Below are 18,566 nucleotides of genomic sequence, written 5' to 3' on the forward strand. Positions count from 1 at the left end.
TTTTCCTAGTAATCCTAACAAACTCTTGATGATTTTATCCAGAAGCATTGTTGGGACAAAACATCGCTGACCTGAAACTGACCCCATTTTCAACCCGACTTCCTGACATGTGCTTTGTGTGACTCTCACATAATAACTTAAAATATCTAATAATGTTAGATTTAAATGTCAAGGGGTTGGAGATAGTCACGTAATGTCTTACGCTCAGAAATTGGCCTTCGTCCATTGCCATTGACGCTGATTGTATTGTTCTGCTGTTGCCTTCTCAGAGGTTTGGTGGTGATGTTTGATATAAGTGATGAAAGCTCCTACTTGTATGTGCACAATGGCGACATATAACATCTCTAACCCTGTGTCCACTCACTCTTCCTGGCCAACCAAGCGTGTCTGCCACGAATACCCCGAGGCAAACAGGCAATGCAGAGGAGAAACGCTTTTCAGTATTTTCTGACATATTAATTTTTGACGATTTGTGCTCTTGCAACCTAGTTAGAAGGTAAATAAAAAAAAACTCTAAAAATAGCTCAAAAATATACAGAACAAGAATATTGATGCGTGCTGTTTGAGATTACATAAGCACAAGGGTGACATGGGCGCTGAGGCTGTAATAATTAGATATATTATGCTTCACTTAATCCTAGTAAAGTCCAACCAGCATCAAGGGCAAATCCCACCACTGCATAAGATTTTACAGTGCTTTTATTTGCAGTGAGCAGCATGATTGACTGGAGATTTTCTGAAGCTATATATAGTGCTTCTGATCTTTATTTATTTATCACTTTTCTCCACCGGCAGACTTCTGACTGCTGCTGCTGACTGGAGTGTTCAAAGCAAGCCTCGTTTAATGCAGTTAAATATTTCCGCTTAACAGCAAGAAAACTAGAAAAAAAAATACATATTTATTGCGAGGCTTGAGGCGAACGTGTCAAACGTCCGGCTGAAATAGTCACATTTACGAGTTGCAGTGAACGCAGCGTTAGTGGGTGGAGCCAGTGTGGTCCAATAGAATCCACCAGCCAGAGACACGTTGAACATTATTTCCTTAGCAAACATGTCAGCCTCCAGTCCGTAGAAGAACTACAAATAAATTAAGAGATCTAACGTTAATAGATTAAAGTTCACGATGGTAAGTTTATTAACATGTACAACGTCTCTTTCTGTACAGTTTTATATTATTAGCTTTCCACTAACAGTTACAACGCTGCGTCTCCTTTAGCTTCTGGTTAGCAGTTAATTAAATAAAAATGATAACACACTGTCAGACAGGCTACTCACCTGTTTTATGTTATTCCAGGTCGTTGTTGAGTCCGACACTACTATCCTCCTTCGTGTCAAAGGGCCGCTGGAGTTTAAGTGTCAGCTGGATCTTACAGATGGTACGTTCACCGACGCTTTTCTCTTCAATTAAATTAAAACCAAATTAAATGGTCTGCTTATTATAGGTGAAATTGTATGTGCTTTCATTTGGTCCCTGGGACTGCTCAGTTAAACTCTCCTGATTCCAGTTTTCTTGTTGCTGCCTCCTTCCCAGCGTCTGTCATGCTGTCACATCTCATGTACATCAGAGCCAAGTATAAACCAGTGTATATTTGTCCTCACTTCCTGACAGGAATAGCTAGGACTGAGGCTTTTTTTTTCTGCTATGGCATCATTTTGGTTGCTTTCATTTCACTCTTCCCCAAACTGTTATATCCCTGGGATATAATAATAATAATTTACACTTAGTTGCCAGTGCATTAGTGAACTCTAAATCTTAGCTTCGTTAAGGTAACAGTATTCAGCATCGGTTTAAAAGTGTGTATTATTTTGAAAACCCTATTGTAGTCAGTGGGCCAGGCTAAGAGAGACTTTTCAGTTCAGTACCAAATAATCTTACAGTTAAATTAGCTCCTTTATAAACCAAACATTATAGTATTTATGAAGCTAAGGTTCAGTGCAGGACTGCTCTATTAGATTGCTTTGGTTTTCACCAAGTGTGAAAGAACTACAGAACATCGTATATACAGTGTCAGGCAGAAAAAAGATAAACTCAAATAAAAAAAATGCAGAAGTTTCCCATAGTTGAAGCTGAGATCCAATAATGTCTTCTCTGACGATCCCTTCATGGCCGTCATCCTGATGATGGCTGATAACCGTGATGAAGGCCACGAGCCAATTATGTCTGTCTAATCAAGTTCTTCCATATACTACTAAGTGTTGCTGGAGTCCTGACCTTCCTACAGTTTTTTTTCCTCCTCCATGCACCTTGTTAGCAGGTGAAGTCACACCACTAACTCAACTTTTTCCCTAATGTTGCTAATGAACTGGCACATGAGTGTAGATGTTTGTGCTAGTGATTTAAAATATCTGAATCAGACTTAACTCCTCCTCCAGATGTTAAAACTTCCCAAAAAAAAACAAAAAACCTGAGTTGAATTACCCCAATGAAAGCTACCGAAACACCGCATCAGTTTATCTAAAACTCTTTGGGTGTTTGCGGCTGTCCAACCACAAAAGAGCAGAACATGGCCACTGATCTAACACATCGCGTTAATTTCAAGGTAGAATATATGGCTGTTGCTTGCTGTCAATCTCAATCAAGGAAGGAAAAAACAAGCAAGCAGATGCTTGTAAACTAAAGCAATATACAGAGGATTATGGTTGCAGCATCAAGCATCAAGTACCAACAAATGACTTTAAAAATTATATGGCACAAAATATATTGTCATAACATCTTAGTGAAACATTGTCTGTTTTCTTTTCTTGCAGCACTTCTTAGGCAAAAGGTAATCTCGGCAACATTCGAGGCCCTTCGCTCCCAGGTGAAATCTGACTCATGTGTCCTCGCTGTCTGCAACAGTCCTGTTATTATTTGGCCAAACAAAAGAATTTTTGCCACACCTCAAGAAATAACTCCAGACACACTGTGCGAGGATGTACATCAGTGGATACAGTAAGTTCTGATTTCGAAATCGTTTCAAAAACAGCCTTTTTGTTTTTTGGCAGAAAAATGAAGCTGGTTCAGAGCCCTGCTGAGACGGAGGCTCACAAGAGTCCAGCTCTCAAGTCCATTTTAAAATTCTGCTTTTGGTTTATGAAGCAAATCTTCTCCAACTTTCAGCTTTTAAAAGACAGATTAAGACTTTCGTGTTTGCTGCTGCATGTTACTAAGGTGCATTTGAAAATAGATGGATTTATATATTGCACTGCACCGTAACTACGCTGTCACCTTTTCCGTTTCTCTCTCCTTGTTTATTTTGTGTAATGCATAGATTGCCTTTTACTCGGCTGAATTGTAATTGTGAGTATTATTTATTTCAGGACAGATGAACAAGAAACTTCTGGCAAGAGATCTGCAAAAAAGAAAAGCAAAAAAAGTTTGTCAATGGTTTGTACACATTTGAATCTGGTGATGGCTGCAAGTTTGGGGGTTTTGCAGCTTTTTGTGTCAATAGCAGATTACTAAATACTGGAATGCATTTTCATAGTGTGATCTACCTGATATCTGCTGCCTCAATAATCCTATACATATAGTTAATTTATAATTACTGAATATTTTATTATCGTTTTGTTGATAGATTTTATGTAGGGTTTGAAGCCAGTCAGTATTTGCCCTTCTCATAACATTAGTGGGAGTCATTAGTCATAATCCCATCCAGAGACCTGCTGCTAGGCCAATCAGACCGTTTGGGGCGGGCTTTATGAGGTCACAGAGGAATAATGCCGTCATCCGAGCATCGTTGGGTCTCTGGATTGGTTGGTCAAATGTATCACTCCCAACATGAAACACAGACATGTCAGACTCAAAGTGAAATGAAGAAATTAATTCATGCTGCTGCTTCCGGAGCGTTGTGGAGGACAGCAAACCGTGGACGCACACTGAATTGCTTGAATTGTCTGCTGGCACATTGTGAAGAGGCTTTTAAACAGACAAAAGCTGGAATCTAGCGCAAAAATGAAAGGCCACACGACCAGTGCAGCTACGGAGTTACTGGCTCCTCTGTTGTTTCTATAGTAACACACGAAGGACGGTAAATCCAGTCTGATCACTTGCAGTTTTCAACCATGTGTCCCACATGTCTGGTTTGAACACGGCCTTGGACTCCTTGGTTGATAAACCTGTTGGCAACAAATTGCTTTAACAATACCCAGGACACAATGTGTGGGCTGAAATCAGTCAGCTGTGAAAGTATACATGCAGTGATAAGCCACAACATTATAACCACTGACAGCAGAAGTAAATAACATTTATCGTCCTGTGACAATACAATGTTCTGCTGGGAAACGTTTGGTCCTAATATTTGTGTGGATGTTATTTAGACATGTACCACCCACCTAGACCAGACCACACCAGGCGCCCCCACCCCATAGCAATGACAGTAGCCATCTCCAGCAGGATGCAGCCTGACACAGACACACACACTGAAACTATTTAGGAACAGCTAAAAAAAAATATGAAAAACAGCACAAGGTGTTGACCTGGCCTCGAAATTTAATAGATCCCAAACTGATCAAGTATCTGTGGGATGATCCACAGAGGCCCCTCATAGGACCCAAAGGCCCCCACTAACAACATCCTGTTACCAGACACCACAGGACACCCTCAGAAGACCCATGTCCTTACTCTAATGAGTTACTACTGTTTTGGAGGCACAAGGGAGACCTACACAATATTAGGAAGGTGGTCATAATGTTGAGCCTGATCAGTGTATATATACAGCGTCAGAAAATTGAAGATAAAAAAATGCAGTTTCCCATGGTTCAAGCTGAAATCACATAATTTCTACAGTATTTATGCCTAAATATGTCTAATTGTAAATTCATACTCTTTCCGTCAGAGCGTCGTAAACCTTCGGCTGATGACGGAGGTGTCAAAACCTGGTCCTCTATCTGCACCAGTCCTCAGCAAAACCGTGCAGAAATCTCACTTCCTGTCTACAGCTCTTCCCATGGACTGCGTTGTACGCGCCAGCTGCACCGACACAATCAAAGAGTATGTCTTAACTCAAAAACATTGCTGTTTTATTCTATACAGTCAGGTGTTAATAAATGTATAACAAACTCACCATTGACGGTTCCTCCCAGTAAAGCTCTTTTTTCTGCCTTTGCAGTGGCTGTGAGCGACTGTTAGAGGCGCTTACTCATCAGTTGTGTGAGATGGAGAAAGTGATGCTGCAGCACATTAGTGGGACAACGCTGCTTGTCCCTGAACCGCTCCACTTCCTGCTTCCAGAGCCAAAAGGACTGGTGACCGTGGTTTATCCAGCGGGAGTGCCTGACAACCAACTAGAGACACAACGCAAGGTAAAACCCACAGGACTCTCTGAACTACAGTTTAACCAGATGACAGCTGAATTATTTTAATATAGTAATGCACTTAATACATTTCTTTCAAGGATCTGCATCAGCAGTTTGAGCTGCCAGATGACAGGCCATACTTTAGAAGAGCCAATACCTTCCACTTTCCTAATGAGCCCTACAGAGACGGTTATCTCAGAAACCCTCATGTGACTCTTACACATCCTTCGCTGGATAATGGAAAGGTAGGACCTGTTCTACCCTTTTGAAAACTGACAGAGATGTACTTTGTGAGGAATTGTGATCTTGTACGTGTTTGTGTGTCTTCTCTTAAGGTTTACATGGTCCAAGGTATCTACAGTTACCATCACTACATGCAGGATCGGGTAGATGACAATGGCTGGGGCTGTGCTTATCGCTCCCTGCAGACCATCTGCTCGTGGTTCCAGCAGCAAGGTTACGTTGAGCGGTCGGTTCCTACTCACAAGGAGATCCAGCAGGTATAGGCCCTGCAAGTACAATCCCAACACAATAGGGAATGTGCCCATATTTGTGCCATATCTTTAAAATTTGCATACCGGTGCCGCCCAAAGGGCCCTGTTAACATCTAACAATCCGTCATTGTCCAGGCTTTGGTGGATGTCGGAGACAAGCAGACATCCTTTGTGGGCTCGCGCCAGTGGATCGGATCCATTGAGGTTCAGGCTGTTCTGAACCAGCTGCTTGGGGTGACTTCCAAGATCATGTTTGTGAGGTGTGATTACAATCCTCAGCTCTTTGTGAATCATTATGTTAATGTGTGTGTATCATTTGGATTTGTCTAATGGCTACTCTGTGTTTTCTCTAGTCAGGGATCTGAGTTGGCATCTAAAGGCAGAGAACTGGCCAACCACTTCCTTACTGAAGGAACTCCCATCATGATTGGTGAGCTGAAAATATTATTATTATTATTGTTGTTCAAAGCATTTGGGGGTTTGGAGTTGAACTGAGTTCACATAAACCTTCTGATTTATTGCTTGTTTACTGCTGGTTTCCATTGCCAGCCTCTAGAAACATGAACAATACTAGACAAAACACTTATGGATTAATTAAAATATCACATTCATTTTTCTACCTGAAAGTGTCACTAAGCGACCCTCTAATGTGCACTGAGAGCCTCTGGATCGTGTTGACTGTTTTTCTCCAACCTTCTTCTCATGAGCACTTGTTCAGCTTTCTGCTTTTTTTCTCTCTTACATCAAGTTGTTGTCCTCTCACCTATGTTTACGTCTACTTCCCCATAAAATCACATCAGCCGGTGCCTTTATTACTCTCTGATCTGGCACAAGAACCTCAATAATATCTTTTAGTGTGTTTTGAGCTATTATTTTCAAATCATGTCGTGTGTGCGATTGTGAGGTTTCTCCTGAAGTGTGTCATAAGAACCAATTGTGAAATCATGTAAGTTGTTAAACCTCATCTAGCTTGAGTTTGATTTAGGAAAAAAAAATCAAACTTTCCTGGCTACTGTAGATTAAACTAGTTAAAACTTACATGTCATCTGTTTTTCAGGAGGGGGAGTGTTGGCTCACACTATCCTGGGAGTGGCATGGAGTGAGACCACGGGGGAGATCCGCTATCTCATCCTAGATCCTCATTACACAGGAGCAGAGGACTTACAGGTTATCACAGACAAGGTAAAAACATTTCTAAACAGCTGCATTTCTCACTCAGTAGTATTTTGTTTTGTTTTTTTTGTGCTGACCTCTGTGTGGTCGTTGTGTTTCTCAGGGCTGGTGTGGCTGGAAAGGACCTGACTTTTGGGATCAAACTGCATATTATAATCTGTGTCTGCCTCAGAGGCCGAAGATCATCTGAGCTCCCACAGCTTTTCAGGTGGACCTTGTGTGGTTTTGGTGAAAAACTACGTTCAAACAAACATTCAAAACTAAGAAGTACTTTTATGGAAGACTTTGGAAATTTAAGGAATTTATGTCAAATACTAGTGATTTACGCTCGTAGATTTGGTTAATTCATACATAAATTACTGACAAAAATTCCAACTGGAGATGGATGGAATATTTGTATTAAAGAGCAAATGACTAAACTGTACTTTTTGTTGTATTTTGCGTTGCGTAGTATGACCAAGGATGAATGAAATGCTGATTTCTTAATGTTGTTCCATCGTCCCAAGACCTCGAGTCCCATCATACATGAGATCCGTCCTGTGGCATGTGGATGCTGAAGGATGTTCTTGGTTGCACCATATGGCAGATTTTACAAGTAATAAAACTGTACAGTTTTATTTTTTCATGTCCTCAATTTCTTTATAGGTGTGCACAGACCACAGCTGGACCTATTTATGTATTTTTAGTGATTTTTCAGACAAAGAAAACAAACCGCATTCCCAAGTGATGAATAGTTTGTCACATAAATACATGTCACATAAATACATGGAAAATCTTAGATGTTTGTTAGATTAAATAACAATGTTTGAGAATACATTTATGTAGAATGCAGTCAACATTAGTGGTAGCTCTGCTACAGACAACTAAAATAACAGTGTTTTGGTTTTCAGGGACACTTACATGTAATTCTATTAGATAAGCAGAGAGATGAGCATTCTGTGATTTTATGTATCTCCTAGTGAATACATTACGGTGAAATTGCATCGGTGCACTTTGCCATTGAATTGCCGGAAACAACCCGTACTTGATTTCACTCTGAAGACTAGTTGCACAGAAGAAGCTGCTCCTGAATGTGGCCTTATCCGCGTTGGTCCATGTGACACAGCCGTTCTTGGAAAACACTCTTTCCCTCCCCTGTAATTGAGGTCTCACACGCAATCAGCTGTCACAGTCAAGTGGACGCTTTTCTCTTCTCTGCAACAGACAGGCAATAGAGAAATGTGAATTTCATCTCAACCACCTCACACATACGGGGAATTTTGCAGTTCTAATGAATTACGTATACATTCCTTATTTGTGATTTCTTATCTGTGGATTGATTGTCTGAATCCAGGGCTGATTCAGAAATACCCCCATTCAATCCCCATCTCTACCCATCCTGCATTGGCATGTAAATTCTATGACAGTGACCAGACACAGGTTTATACGATGGATTCTCCCAAGTGCCATTGTCCTAGGACATCGGCATTTCATTAGTGTGTGTCACTTCTAGGTCTAACTATGTTATTAAGGGTAAAACCGTGACAAATTGTAATTTCAAGGGACGCGCCTCCAGATAATCCCTTTTCTTGTTAATGGAGATGCACTAGGGAGTGCAGTTACTTCGGCATAATAGATCCCCAAGGAAAAACTAAATGACCTCCACTCTGCTTCTCCACAGGTTCTGTTCCTTGATATGTTTAAGTTACTTAAAAACTTTTTCAGACAAGGACAAATCACTCCGGGGCATTGTTTCGCTCTAAACACAGAATGTAAGCTGCAAACAGACTGCGTGCAATGCTGGCAAGCGCCTAAAATGTATTGATGTTACCCTCACAAGTTTTTTTTTATCATAATCATTTAGCTAATATAAACAAATTATATCACACCCATGCTATTCTAATTCATTATATTTTCTTATCCATTTACTTTTTTCTTTTTTTATTAAATGTGTGTATTTAGATTTTCAACATCAAATATTAAACTTATTAATATTAAACTTTAAAATATGACATTATAACATTAACATTATTGGTGAAGACCTTTTAGGATAACTTATACAAATTGAATTTGGTAATTCAGAACTTTATTTTATTTTTCACTAAATTAAAATTTTTTGCCTTCATTTTTGTTAAGCCTTCAAATGCATTCCGTTATTTAGTACTGGGAAAAAATCGTCGTAAATAAATAAATAAATATAAATATAAATGTGTGTATATAGTCATTTAAATCAAGTATTACATATTTCGTGATAAACAACGGCAGAGATCCACCAAGCAACCGTTACCAGGAAGTGACGTGTAGCTGTTACTAGGCACCAGCTCGGCGACATGTCACTACCAGTGGCAGCTTCATCCCGTTACCGAAAATGTTGTATGTTTTGCGCAGGTTTCTCTTCCATTTATTCGTCTCTTTAACGTGACCCGTTTCCACTGAAGAAGTAAATGCAAGTCCAACGCGAAACACTGCTTGTTATTGTGCCTCCCTTCGTCAGGTCAGTTAACGTCTCCGTCCAGCTACAGTTAGTTAGCTAACTTAACCCGAATCACGACGCGTCAGTGTGAGAGTTAGCTAACGATTACACTTCATAATATCTGGGTTTAAGCCCTGTTTTGATTTTATAGTTTGGAAAAGTTTATCCACGCGTGAGAAATGTCTCTATTTACAATGATGCTATGTGGCCGGTTTGTCCTTTGCTTTCCTTTTTATGGCCCAGGAATTCATGTTTGGGGTAAACGTTTGCTAGTGTTAAATTGTCGTTTTGTTGTGATGGGTATATGTGCAATTTGAAACGTCTTTTGAATGGATGGCACAACTCTAGCAAATCTCAAACGTTTGCCATGTTATGTTTAGTGGAAGCAACACATAGCAAAATGTTTTGGTTAGCTTAACGTTCATTGTTAGTTAACCTGTATGATCTAACATGGCTCCTTCACATTATCTTACAGGCTCTGTGTGTTCTGTGTGACAACATGTTCAACCCCAGTGAACTAGAAGGTGAAGTGGATCACTCGTTTTTTGATAGTGATTGCGATGAAGGTACAGGAGATGGAGGCAAAAGAATGGAAAAGGGCTCAAAGGCTGAAAAGGAAAGCACGCATACAAAACGAATCGAACGAAATGCAAAAGACGATATATCCCCAAAGACTAATAAGACAAGAATAAATCTGAAGCGAGTGGAAAATGACAGTAGCAACAGAATTGAAAATAAAGAGAGGAGCAGGCTTCCCAGTGTTTCATCTGTTTCCTGTGTATCAGATGAAGTTGTCCGGGGTCACGCTGATGGTGATGGTGGCTCTAATTTGCACAAAAGGGCCAATGGATCTTTTATGGCTTTGTTGGCAGATGCCAGAGAGGCTAACGATATCTACACCGAGAGCGGAAGTGAGACAGAAGAAGAAGCATTATCATTCAATGTGAGCAAAAAAAGTAAAAATAAACCGCCGCCTAAGAAACTGCTAAGAAGTCGGCAAACTCGAAGTCCATCTCCAACATCCACTGATACCAGTGCAGACGCAGACTCTGAGAGCTCCTACACTGGCAGCAGTCGGAGGAGCAGCTCGGAGTCCCCCACCCTCCCCAGACCCAACAGGTCTTCCTCGTGTTCTGGAGTAAGAAGGAGGGGCTCAGAGGGATCTCAGGATTTGCTTAACACCTGTACAGATGAGTCAGAAGATACAGTGACGGATGTAAGCCCCCTCTCCTCTTCTGATACGAGCCCCCTCCAGTCGTTGGACCTGAAACACACAGAGGTTGAAACAGAGGTTGAAGAGAGAAGCCGTAAAGAGCAGCAGCAGCAGCAGCAGCATCCGCAGCAGGAAGAGGAGAGTGTGCCCTCCAGTGGCCTTAGCCACATGCACCACGCACCAGAGGACTCGGATCAGGACGTGGACGATTGTGAGTAAATGTGATGTTAAACGTCACAAAGTTACGCTTGCATGTTTTGGCACAGAGCTTCCTCAAAGCATTAAAGTCAAGCAGGTTGAATTCCACGACATACACAAGGGCAACTGAGGGTTGTGCCAAGTTATGTGAGAACCAAATACTTTATAAAAAACTCTGTCTTCTTTCCCAAATATTACAATTAACAGTAATACAAATATTTCCTTCCTAAAACACAGCTAAATTTTTAGTATTTTAATAATCATGCAGAAATGGTCAAAAAATCACAAAAAATTATATTTATTATACAAATACTTACATGCTACATAAACCCACCTGACAGTGAGCAACACCTTTAGTTACAGTGTTCATCAGGAGCTGTTTGCATTGAGTGTGTTCAGTATTGCTCTGTTAAAAAAAAAAATAGAGATTTCAAGACAATTATCCAGAAATGTCTCCGCTAAATCTAAATGGTGTTATCGCAGAGACATGTCTCAAGAATATGTCCCTTTTTATATATATATATGTCACTTTTTCACATTTGAGTGGTACTTTGTAATCAAACAAACTCATCTCACTTGGTTCAGGGTTAATAACAAATGTCATTTTTAAACTTTCAGGCTCTCTCAGTTTAGAAAGTCAGCTTGGAAGTAAGCTGGTCATCCACCATCCCGGAGGGAGAAACAGGAAGAACTACTCGTTCACCAATGATGAGGTGCGGCGCATAGATCGAGAGAATCAGCGACTTCTTCGGGAGCTGTCGCGTGTTTCTCCAGGACCCAGACCACGAAGTGCTGTGGGGATGAAAACCCACGTGGCCAGTAACTCGTCTCTGATCCGCCTCTCACACAGTGCGCTTAACAGGCAGCGTGAACAGCAGCGCATCGAGAGGGACAACATGGTGAGTTTATATCATACAATATAAACATTCATGACAAATATTTCCTTTTTGGTTCTGTGGTTTTCATCAGCCGTAACTTGAGCCATACAGAGACGTTATTAACAAAGTATTAACTTGATTTTTTTATCTAACAAGCACTAATATCAATTCTGAGCCAACGTGAGACGAATTGTGTCTTGAAGTGTTTCCGTAATGTCCTGGCAGTACATCGCTGGGACCTTTGACATGTGGAATGTATCCTGCTTTTATAATTTCCAAAATAATCATACATATGAACTAGCACTTTCATTTGACATTAGAGCAGTCATGAGACTAAGATATAGTGAAAGGTTGTATTATGAGAATAAGTAGCATAGTGGGGTAGTGATTAGCACTAAAAGACATGCTCAGTGGGTTAATTGATGATTCTAAACTGGCCGTAGGTGTGTGTGTGAATGAATAGCTGTTAGTCTCTTTGTGTTGGCCTTGTTATAGACTGGCCATGTGTTTTCCCAGTCTCAGCTGGGATAGGCTGCACACCCAGTTTTGGTTTTAATCTGGTTTAATTATTCAAGACTAAACACAACTCTTTTGATTATCAGAAAGTTAGGCAGTTTAATTAATGACACAACTAATAAATAGATTTTTTGTTACATGTGATTTCCATGTGTGTTACATTAATATGTATTAATTTGCAATAGACGTTTGTATATGTTTTTAAGGGTACTAATGTGGTGGGTAGTAATTGGTTGGGTTTAGTATCAGTCTGAAAGCACCACCCCTGAAAACAGACACGGATGGATTCGGACAGATGGCAGCAGGTGGAAGGAAAGCAGCAGTGCCACAGCCTGACATTAGAAGACAGTTCAGACTCTAAAGATTTAGCCTCTCACCCCACATATTAACTCTACTTGACCACTTGGGGAGAAAAACACATGTTCAAACAACCAGCAGTGTTTAGAAATAACTGAGTGAAATGATAATTAGATTAGTAATTGGCAGTCAGTGGGGTGTTAACTGTTGCTATGTGAAAACCTACACTATTTTCTTCTCTGTTATTTACTTATTTTTCTCATTGTCGCTAATTAGCGATCTTACTTTAATCCCCGCTGTTGTCGTTATCAGGGAATGTGTTTGATTTTCAGGACAGACTGTTCCCTCTCTTGGGTCCATGTCTGTGCGTTGTCAGGACTGCTTTTCGCTTCTCTATTCTTGGAGAGAAGTAATTGAATCTGCCGTGTGGTCGGTGTATCAGCCCCACACGTCACGCATGTTAGAGCCCACGTTTGTCCAGCACAAGAAGAACTGCCACTTTGCATTTCAAGATCGCCCAGTTAAACCACATACTTTATTGTCCTTCCAAAGAACTGATATTAATACAGAGGGAGAGAAATAATTCAAACATTGGAAATGCAGCAGGTGCCAGGTCTGACTGCAGCTAGAAACCTGCAGAGCTTTTTGTGACCTCTTGAGGACTTGTGAACTTGAGTAGCCCGGTCTGTTGATGCTTGAGCTTTTTGGTTACTTGTGCATCATGTGGATCTTGTGCTTACTGAGGGATTTGTGCAGCGCCTGCATGTGGGAGTGTGACTGCATGCGTGACATTCAGCCACTTGCCTACGCTGCCTCATACTGTTTTGGTGGGTTTGCTGTAATACCAGGCGTCATCGCCTCATAATTACATGAACTACTAACTAACTCATTCTCTGTTACATGAGTAGTAAACTCTTTTTATGCGTTGTGGGTCAGATGCTAGAACAGTTTTGATCATTATTTGTAATCAAATGATAGGAGAGCATTTTATCATGGACAGCTGACTAATGCAGTCCAAATCAGGTGTTGATTCACTGGTTGTTCAATGCAAACAAAAATGATGGACAAAATACTAAAAACAGTTCTTAAGATGAAGCCATGCACTTCAGCAGCATCACAACAGAGGCAACAAATACTAAACAAATACTCCAACATTCATGATGTTTTATTTGTGGTAGAAGTGGAAGAAATACTTGAGTAAAAGTACCAAATAAAATAAAAATATATAGATGCTTTAAAATTTAGAACAAAGTCTTAACTTTAAAACCAAAACCAAAGTATGCAGAATACAGCTTTATAGTGTAATGGTGCATTTATGTGCTCCAGCATTTTACCATTGTAACTGGTTGCAATGAGGGTGGTTTCATCTACATGCTAACATGATGTTTTTTTGCCTAGATCATATTGAATAAGCATGTGGTATAATGTATAAAAGCTTGTATGAAATGGTCATTTACGTTTAATTAGTGCCCGTTAAAAATGTGTTTCTCTCAGGCTTTTTTGAAGAGACTGGAGTCAGTCAAGCCTACACCTGGCATGAAGCGCACAGAACAACTTGCAGACTACCAGCGCCACGTCAGGTACCAGGGAGCGCCTTTGTATCCCATCAGTATGTCCACCACAGGAAAAGAAAGGTCCAGCACCAGGACACCTTCAGGTAGGTTTGTCTAGATCGGAACGCTGTGATTAGCCCTGATTTTGCTGCATACGTCAACTTAATCTTAGCAGTGTGAACACAGCGCATCCTTAAACTCAGAGGTTACTGTACTAAGAAGCAGACTTTATTTCATGTGTGTCCCTTAAACTGTGTAGCAGTTGAAGTGGACACCTGCTGATATGAGGCCCTTCAACCAGGCACAACAGTCTGTAGCGTGACAACGTGACTTCTTGATTATACTGAGGCAACATCTTCACCCAGTTAAATAATTTAATTCCTGCGGCGGCTACACCGTGGGCACCACTTGATGTGTATTAGCTCTTGAAGACAAACCCATTTTCGAGGCAATGATTTTCCAAGCATGGTCTGACGGCAGCAGGAGTGCGCGCATTTATTTTGGATCAGCCTGGTGTTGTTTGCGCGTGTTGATTAAATCAAGGCGCACAAAGATGATCAGCATGTGGCGCTGCGCTGCAACACTCGTCCCAAATTGGAGGCTGCAGGTTTATCACACGTCTGATGACCTGCTGCCTCCAGATGGCTGCAAAGATTTCATTTACAGAGAGAGAAAGCAGTGTAAAGCAGCTGGAAACGCTGGTAAGAATCACCCATGCATTTCTAGATTCGTACTGTCCTGATTTGCCATAATCCTTAGTTACTTGGTTTAAGAGTAACACTTAAAATAACAACGTTCAAACCAGGCTACTAAGCAACAGTGATCACTGTAAAAACACTCTTCTTGTCTTCTTGTCTGCTTGTACTCCAGCTGTTTGTTTTGGCTGAAATGCTCAGTTGTACCTGCCATGGCTTCTCAGAGGAATAAAAGAAAGCTTTGATTGGAATATTGTTATCAGTCTGTAACCAGGAAACATCTCTTTGTCTCGTCAACGCCAGCATGTCCTAGACCAACCCGCTCCAGAACGGCTTTCGTCGGCACTGACTCCAGCAGCGCTCCTGTAACCAGGTCGAAAAAACTGAGTGCACCCCGACCAGCCTGGAGCTGAGAACAGTAAAGTTTACCAACATCTAGTCTACACAGAAGCACATGGCTGTCTCCTTAAGTAATGTCTATTGTTAACTATTCATCGGTATGGAAGGTTTGACTCTTAGTGGAGCTTTATACATGACGTACATTCAGTCCACTTCTGACTTTATCAAGCTTATAACATGCTAAAGACAATGCTGCTCCTTGATGCTGAAAATTACAACCAACACTCTGATCGCGAAGCTAATGCTAGTCCCTTGAGTAGTTCAGCTGTGGCTTCTGAATATGGCAGTTTAGTTGAAACGCTGCTTACACAACAACGGCTCTGTGGACGTGATAAAAATAACACTTAATTGTTTACTATTTGAGAGAGTAAAGTTTCCATTAAATGTGAAACTTTTTTGTTGTTTTTGTTTTCCTGACATTTGTATGAGTCCTGATGCTCCAGATAATTATATTTTCAAATAATTAAACAGTTATTTAAAATCTTCAGTGTCTCGTTTATTCTGTTCATTTCCAAATAAAGCTGCTTGTTCCAGCACTTAGAAATGTGCTGCTTTACAAAAAAGAATTGAGTGATTATTTCCTAAATTCTTGTCTCCGAAAACATTCTTGTACAAACATCAGCTTTGGTTCTGCTATGAAAACTGCTACAAAAATAATCGCGTGATGTATTTCCTCCGTGTCTCCTCTGACGCGAGCCTCCCAGCTGCTATGTTGGCTGATGCCTTTTGTCAACAGTTCAGGTGTCGGATTAAATAAAATGCATTGGCAAGAAATGCATGAAGCTCTCCAGTATAAAGACCGGATATTTTAATGGTGCTTTATAAGCCTTTCTCACACAAGACTGTTGATGGGGGAGTGGGAAAGGGATGTGTGCAAATAATAGAATGAATCATGGATGACGTCACCCTGGTGTTGCTCACTGCCACACTGCCTTGGGCCCCTCGACAGGGAAATCTATAGCGAGTGTAATTTTCCTCTTGTGACAGGTCAAAATGTCTCCTGCGAGATTTATAGGACAACGGATGCCGTCATAATAGAACATGCGTAAGAAAGACTGGACTAGATTAGTAAATCTTTATTCTTAATAAAATAATGTATGAGTTGGGATACAAGGGTCAATGTGGTCACAACAATAAGACATGGCCCTCAGTAACTGCTTTACAAACGGACTAACATGAGGGCCTATGGCCAGTAGTGATGCCATCCTCTGGGTCATCACTGCATCTCCACCAGCCTGACTTTGTCATACTGAAAGACTGCTGTTTGGCACGTCGTGCGTGGGATATGTACATATTTCTGAGGAGTCACATTAACCCAGGTGAACTATAGCTATCCACCTTCCCGGGGCTGTTTCAGAAAAAGTGGAACGAGCCCATGTTGTAATTCACCAAGCTGTTATCATAAGAAATAAGACTTAAGCAAAACGAGGGGGTTTCCTTGGGGACTGGGAGATTATACAGTGTACTTCTTGATCTCATCATACAGCACCAACACAAAGGCACCACCCATGCCTCTGATCACGTTGGACCAGGCGCCCTTGAAGAAGGCCTTTGATCCCTCGTCCTTGAGGATCTTCCTCCAGCAGTCGATTGTGCCCTTGTACATGATGTCAGCTTCGGAAAACAGAGACACGGATGGGGTTAAGTGATGCTCATGCAGGCGCGCGTAAATTGCGTAATTGTGCCAAACAAATTAAATTGACCACTGCAGACTGTGTCGCTCACCTCCTTTGCGTCCAGACTGCATCATCATACGACGTCTGACGGTGTCGAAGGGGTATGAAATAAGACCAGCTGCGGCGGTGACAGTCTGGGCGATCATCCAGCTGACGATGATGTGCGTGTTCTTGGGGTCTGGCAGCATACCTGTATGGGTAATAAATAAGGTTACCACCTCGCCGTGATAAAATACACAGTGTTTACGCGTGTCAATGGTCAACTCAGACAGGTGCGCGCACCTTTGGCTGTGTCGAAGCATCCGAAGTAGGCTGCTCTGTAGATGATAATGCCCTGCACTGACACGTTGAACCCGAGGTAAAGACCCTTGAGGCCATCGGTTTTGAAGATCTTGCTGATACAGTTTCCAAGACCGGTGAACTCTCTCTCGGCGGAGCCCTTGCCGATGTCAGCGGCCAATCTCGTTCTGGCGAAGTCGAGAGGATAGACGAAACAGAGTGAGGTCGCGCCGGCGGCGCCGCCAGATGCCAGGTTGCCGGCGAAGTAACGCCAGAACTGTGTTTTTTGATCCACGCCACCGAGGAAGATCTTCTTGTACTTGTCTTTGAAGGCGAAGTTGAGCGCTTGGGTGGGGAAGTAACGGATGACGTTGGCCAGGTTGCCCCTCCAGAAGGAAATGAAGCCTTGTTCCTTTGGGATTCTAACCACACAGTCCATGATGCCCTTGTACTGTTTGTCAACGGTGATCTGTTTGCTGGCATGCTGGACCTACAAGCAGAGAGAGAGAGAGGAAAAAATAACGTTCATTAACTCACCTAAAGCCACATAAAATGTGGAAAAACTTTTGTCACAGAAAAAAAAGACAATTTTTTGTATATATTTTTAATGAAAGCTTTACGATATTGAAATGATCTTTACTGATGTTCAGTGTTATCCGGACAGGCATTATGCAGTTTTAGGCCCAATAGTCTGTGAGCACACTCCCGTCACTTGAGACTCCACCGTGTATTAGATTACATAGTTCAAGTTAAATTTAGTAATTCTCTTTCACTAAATATTACAGCGCTCATCCTCAGTGGAGGAATAACTCATTTAATAAACTTACAAATGCCACCATTAAGAGGTATTACATGGATTTATTGGAGTGCGTTTAATCTGGTCACTATTGCTGTCATAGTAGCAATTCAGCACTTTCCGTGCGTAAAACTATCTCCACGTTGAGGCAGGCCCCGTGACATTACGCACGAGACCACACGAACCCACCCGGTGTACAATCACACGTTTTCTTTCAATTAAAACTGTAACAGTTTGACATCGCAGTGTTTGGTTTACATGTAAACCGACAATTACGCACACTTTACGCACAGAAAAAGGGAACACGTTTTTGGTTCAATTGTTTTACCTGCAGCAACAGCTTGACTCTCTCAATGGGAGCGACAGCTGTTTTGGAGATGGCAGCGGCAATGCCACCTGCCAAAAAGTCCTTCATGAAACTAACCACCGCGTCCGACATGGTTGGTTGTGTCTTGTGCAGATACGAGCCCCTTGAATGTTCCTCCGAGGTCCTCAAGGAAACCCTATGCCTCTCCAAGTGGACGGGGCACCCCCATCTGCCCTAATATATGGGGGCCATTTATCGCGAGAATTTTAAGTGATGGATTTGCGGGGTGTCGAACAGATAAACGAGGCTGGATAAATATCCGAGGTTAAAGTTCAAGTCGTGCGCCATGTTTCTGAAGTCAAG

General features: G+C 41.5%; 3 protein-coding genes across 3 annotated transcripts; 2 read left to right on the forward strand and 1 right to left on the reverse strand.

The window, feature by feature from the left end:
• The first annotated feature begins 984 nt into the window (after window positions 1-984).
• ufsp2 (ufm1-specific peptidase 2) lies at window positions 985-7,368 on the forward strand. The gene is made up of 12 exons (XM_047575116.1): window positions 985-1,126; window positions 1,295-1,376; window positions 2,749-2,932; window positions 3,301-3,367; window positions 4,818-4,972; window positions 5,091-5,283; window positions 5,376-5,522; window positions 5,613-5,777; window positions 5,907-6,031; window positions 6,125-6,201; window positions 6,829-6,953; window positions 7,048-7,368. Exons 1-12 carry the CDS (start codon window positions 1,124-1,126, stop codon window positions 7,132-7,134), a joined length of 1,410 nt encoding a protein of 469 aa, XP_047431072.1. The 5' UTR covers window positions 985-1,123; the 3' UTR covers window positions 7,135-7,368.
• Window positions 7,369-9,234: 1,866 nt separating this feature from the next.
• On the forward strand, window positions 9,235-15,632 carry cfap97 (cilia and flagella associated protein 97). The gene is made up of 5 exons (XM_047578496.1): window positions 9,235-9,417; window positions 9,872-10,820; window positions 11,426-11,706; window positions 13,993-14,155; window positions 15,050-15,632. Exons 2-5 carry the CDS (start codon window positions 9,896-9,898, stop codon window positions 15,157-15,159), a joined length of 1,479 nt encoding a protein of 492 aa, XP_047434452.1. The 5' UTR covers window positions 9,235-9,417; window positions 9,872-9,895; the 3' UTR covers window positions 15,160-15,632.
• A 574-nt stretch (window positions 15,633-16,206) lies between these two features.
• slc25a4 (solute carrier family 25 member 4) lies at window positions 16,207-18,423 on the reverse strand. Its single transcript, XM_047578498.1, has 4 exons — window positions 18,225-18,423; window positions 17,104-17,590; window positions 16,871-17,011; window positions 16,207-16,759 (listed from the first exon to the last, which is right to left on the reverse strand). The coding sequence occupies exons 1-4, from the start codon at window positions 18,333-18,335 to the stop codon at window positions 16,599-16,601; spliced, it is 900 nt and encodes a 299-aa protein (XP_047434454.1). The 5' UTR covers window positions 18,336-18,423; the 3' UTR covers window positions 16,207-16,598.
• Between the last annotated feature and the right edge of the window lie 143 nt (window positions 18,424-18,566).

Source organism: Mugil cephalus, chromosome 2, assembly GCF_022458985.1.
Source record: "Mugil cephalus isolate CIBA_MC_2020 chromosome 2, CIBA_Mcephalus_1.1, whole genome shotgun sequence".
Lineage (NCBI taxonomy): Eukaryota > Metazoa > Chordata > Actinopteri > Mugiliformes > Mugilidae > Mugil > Mugil cephalus.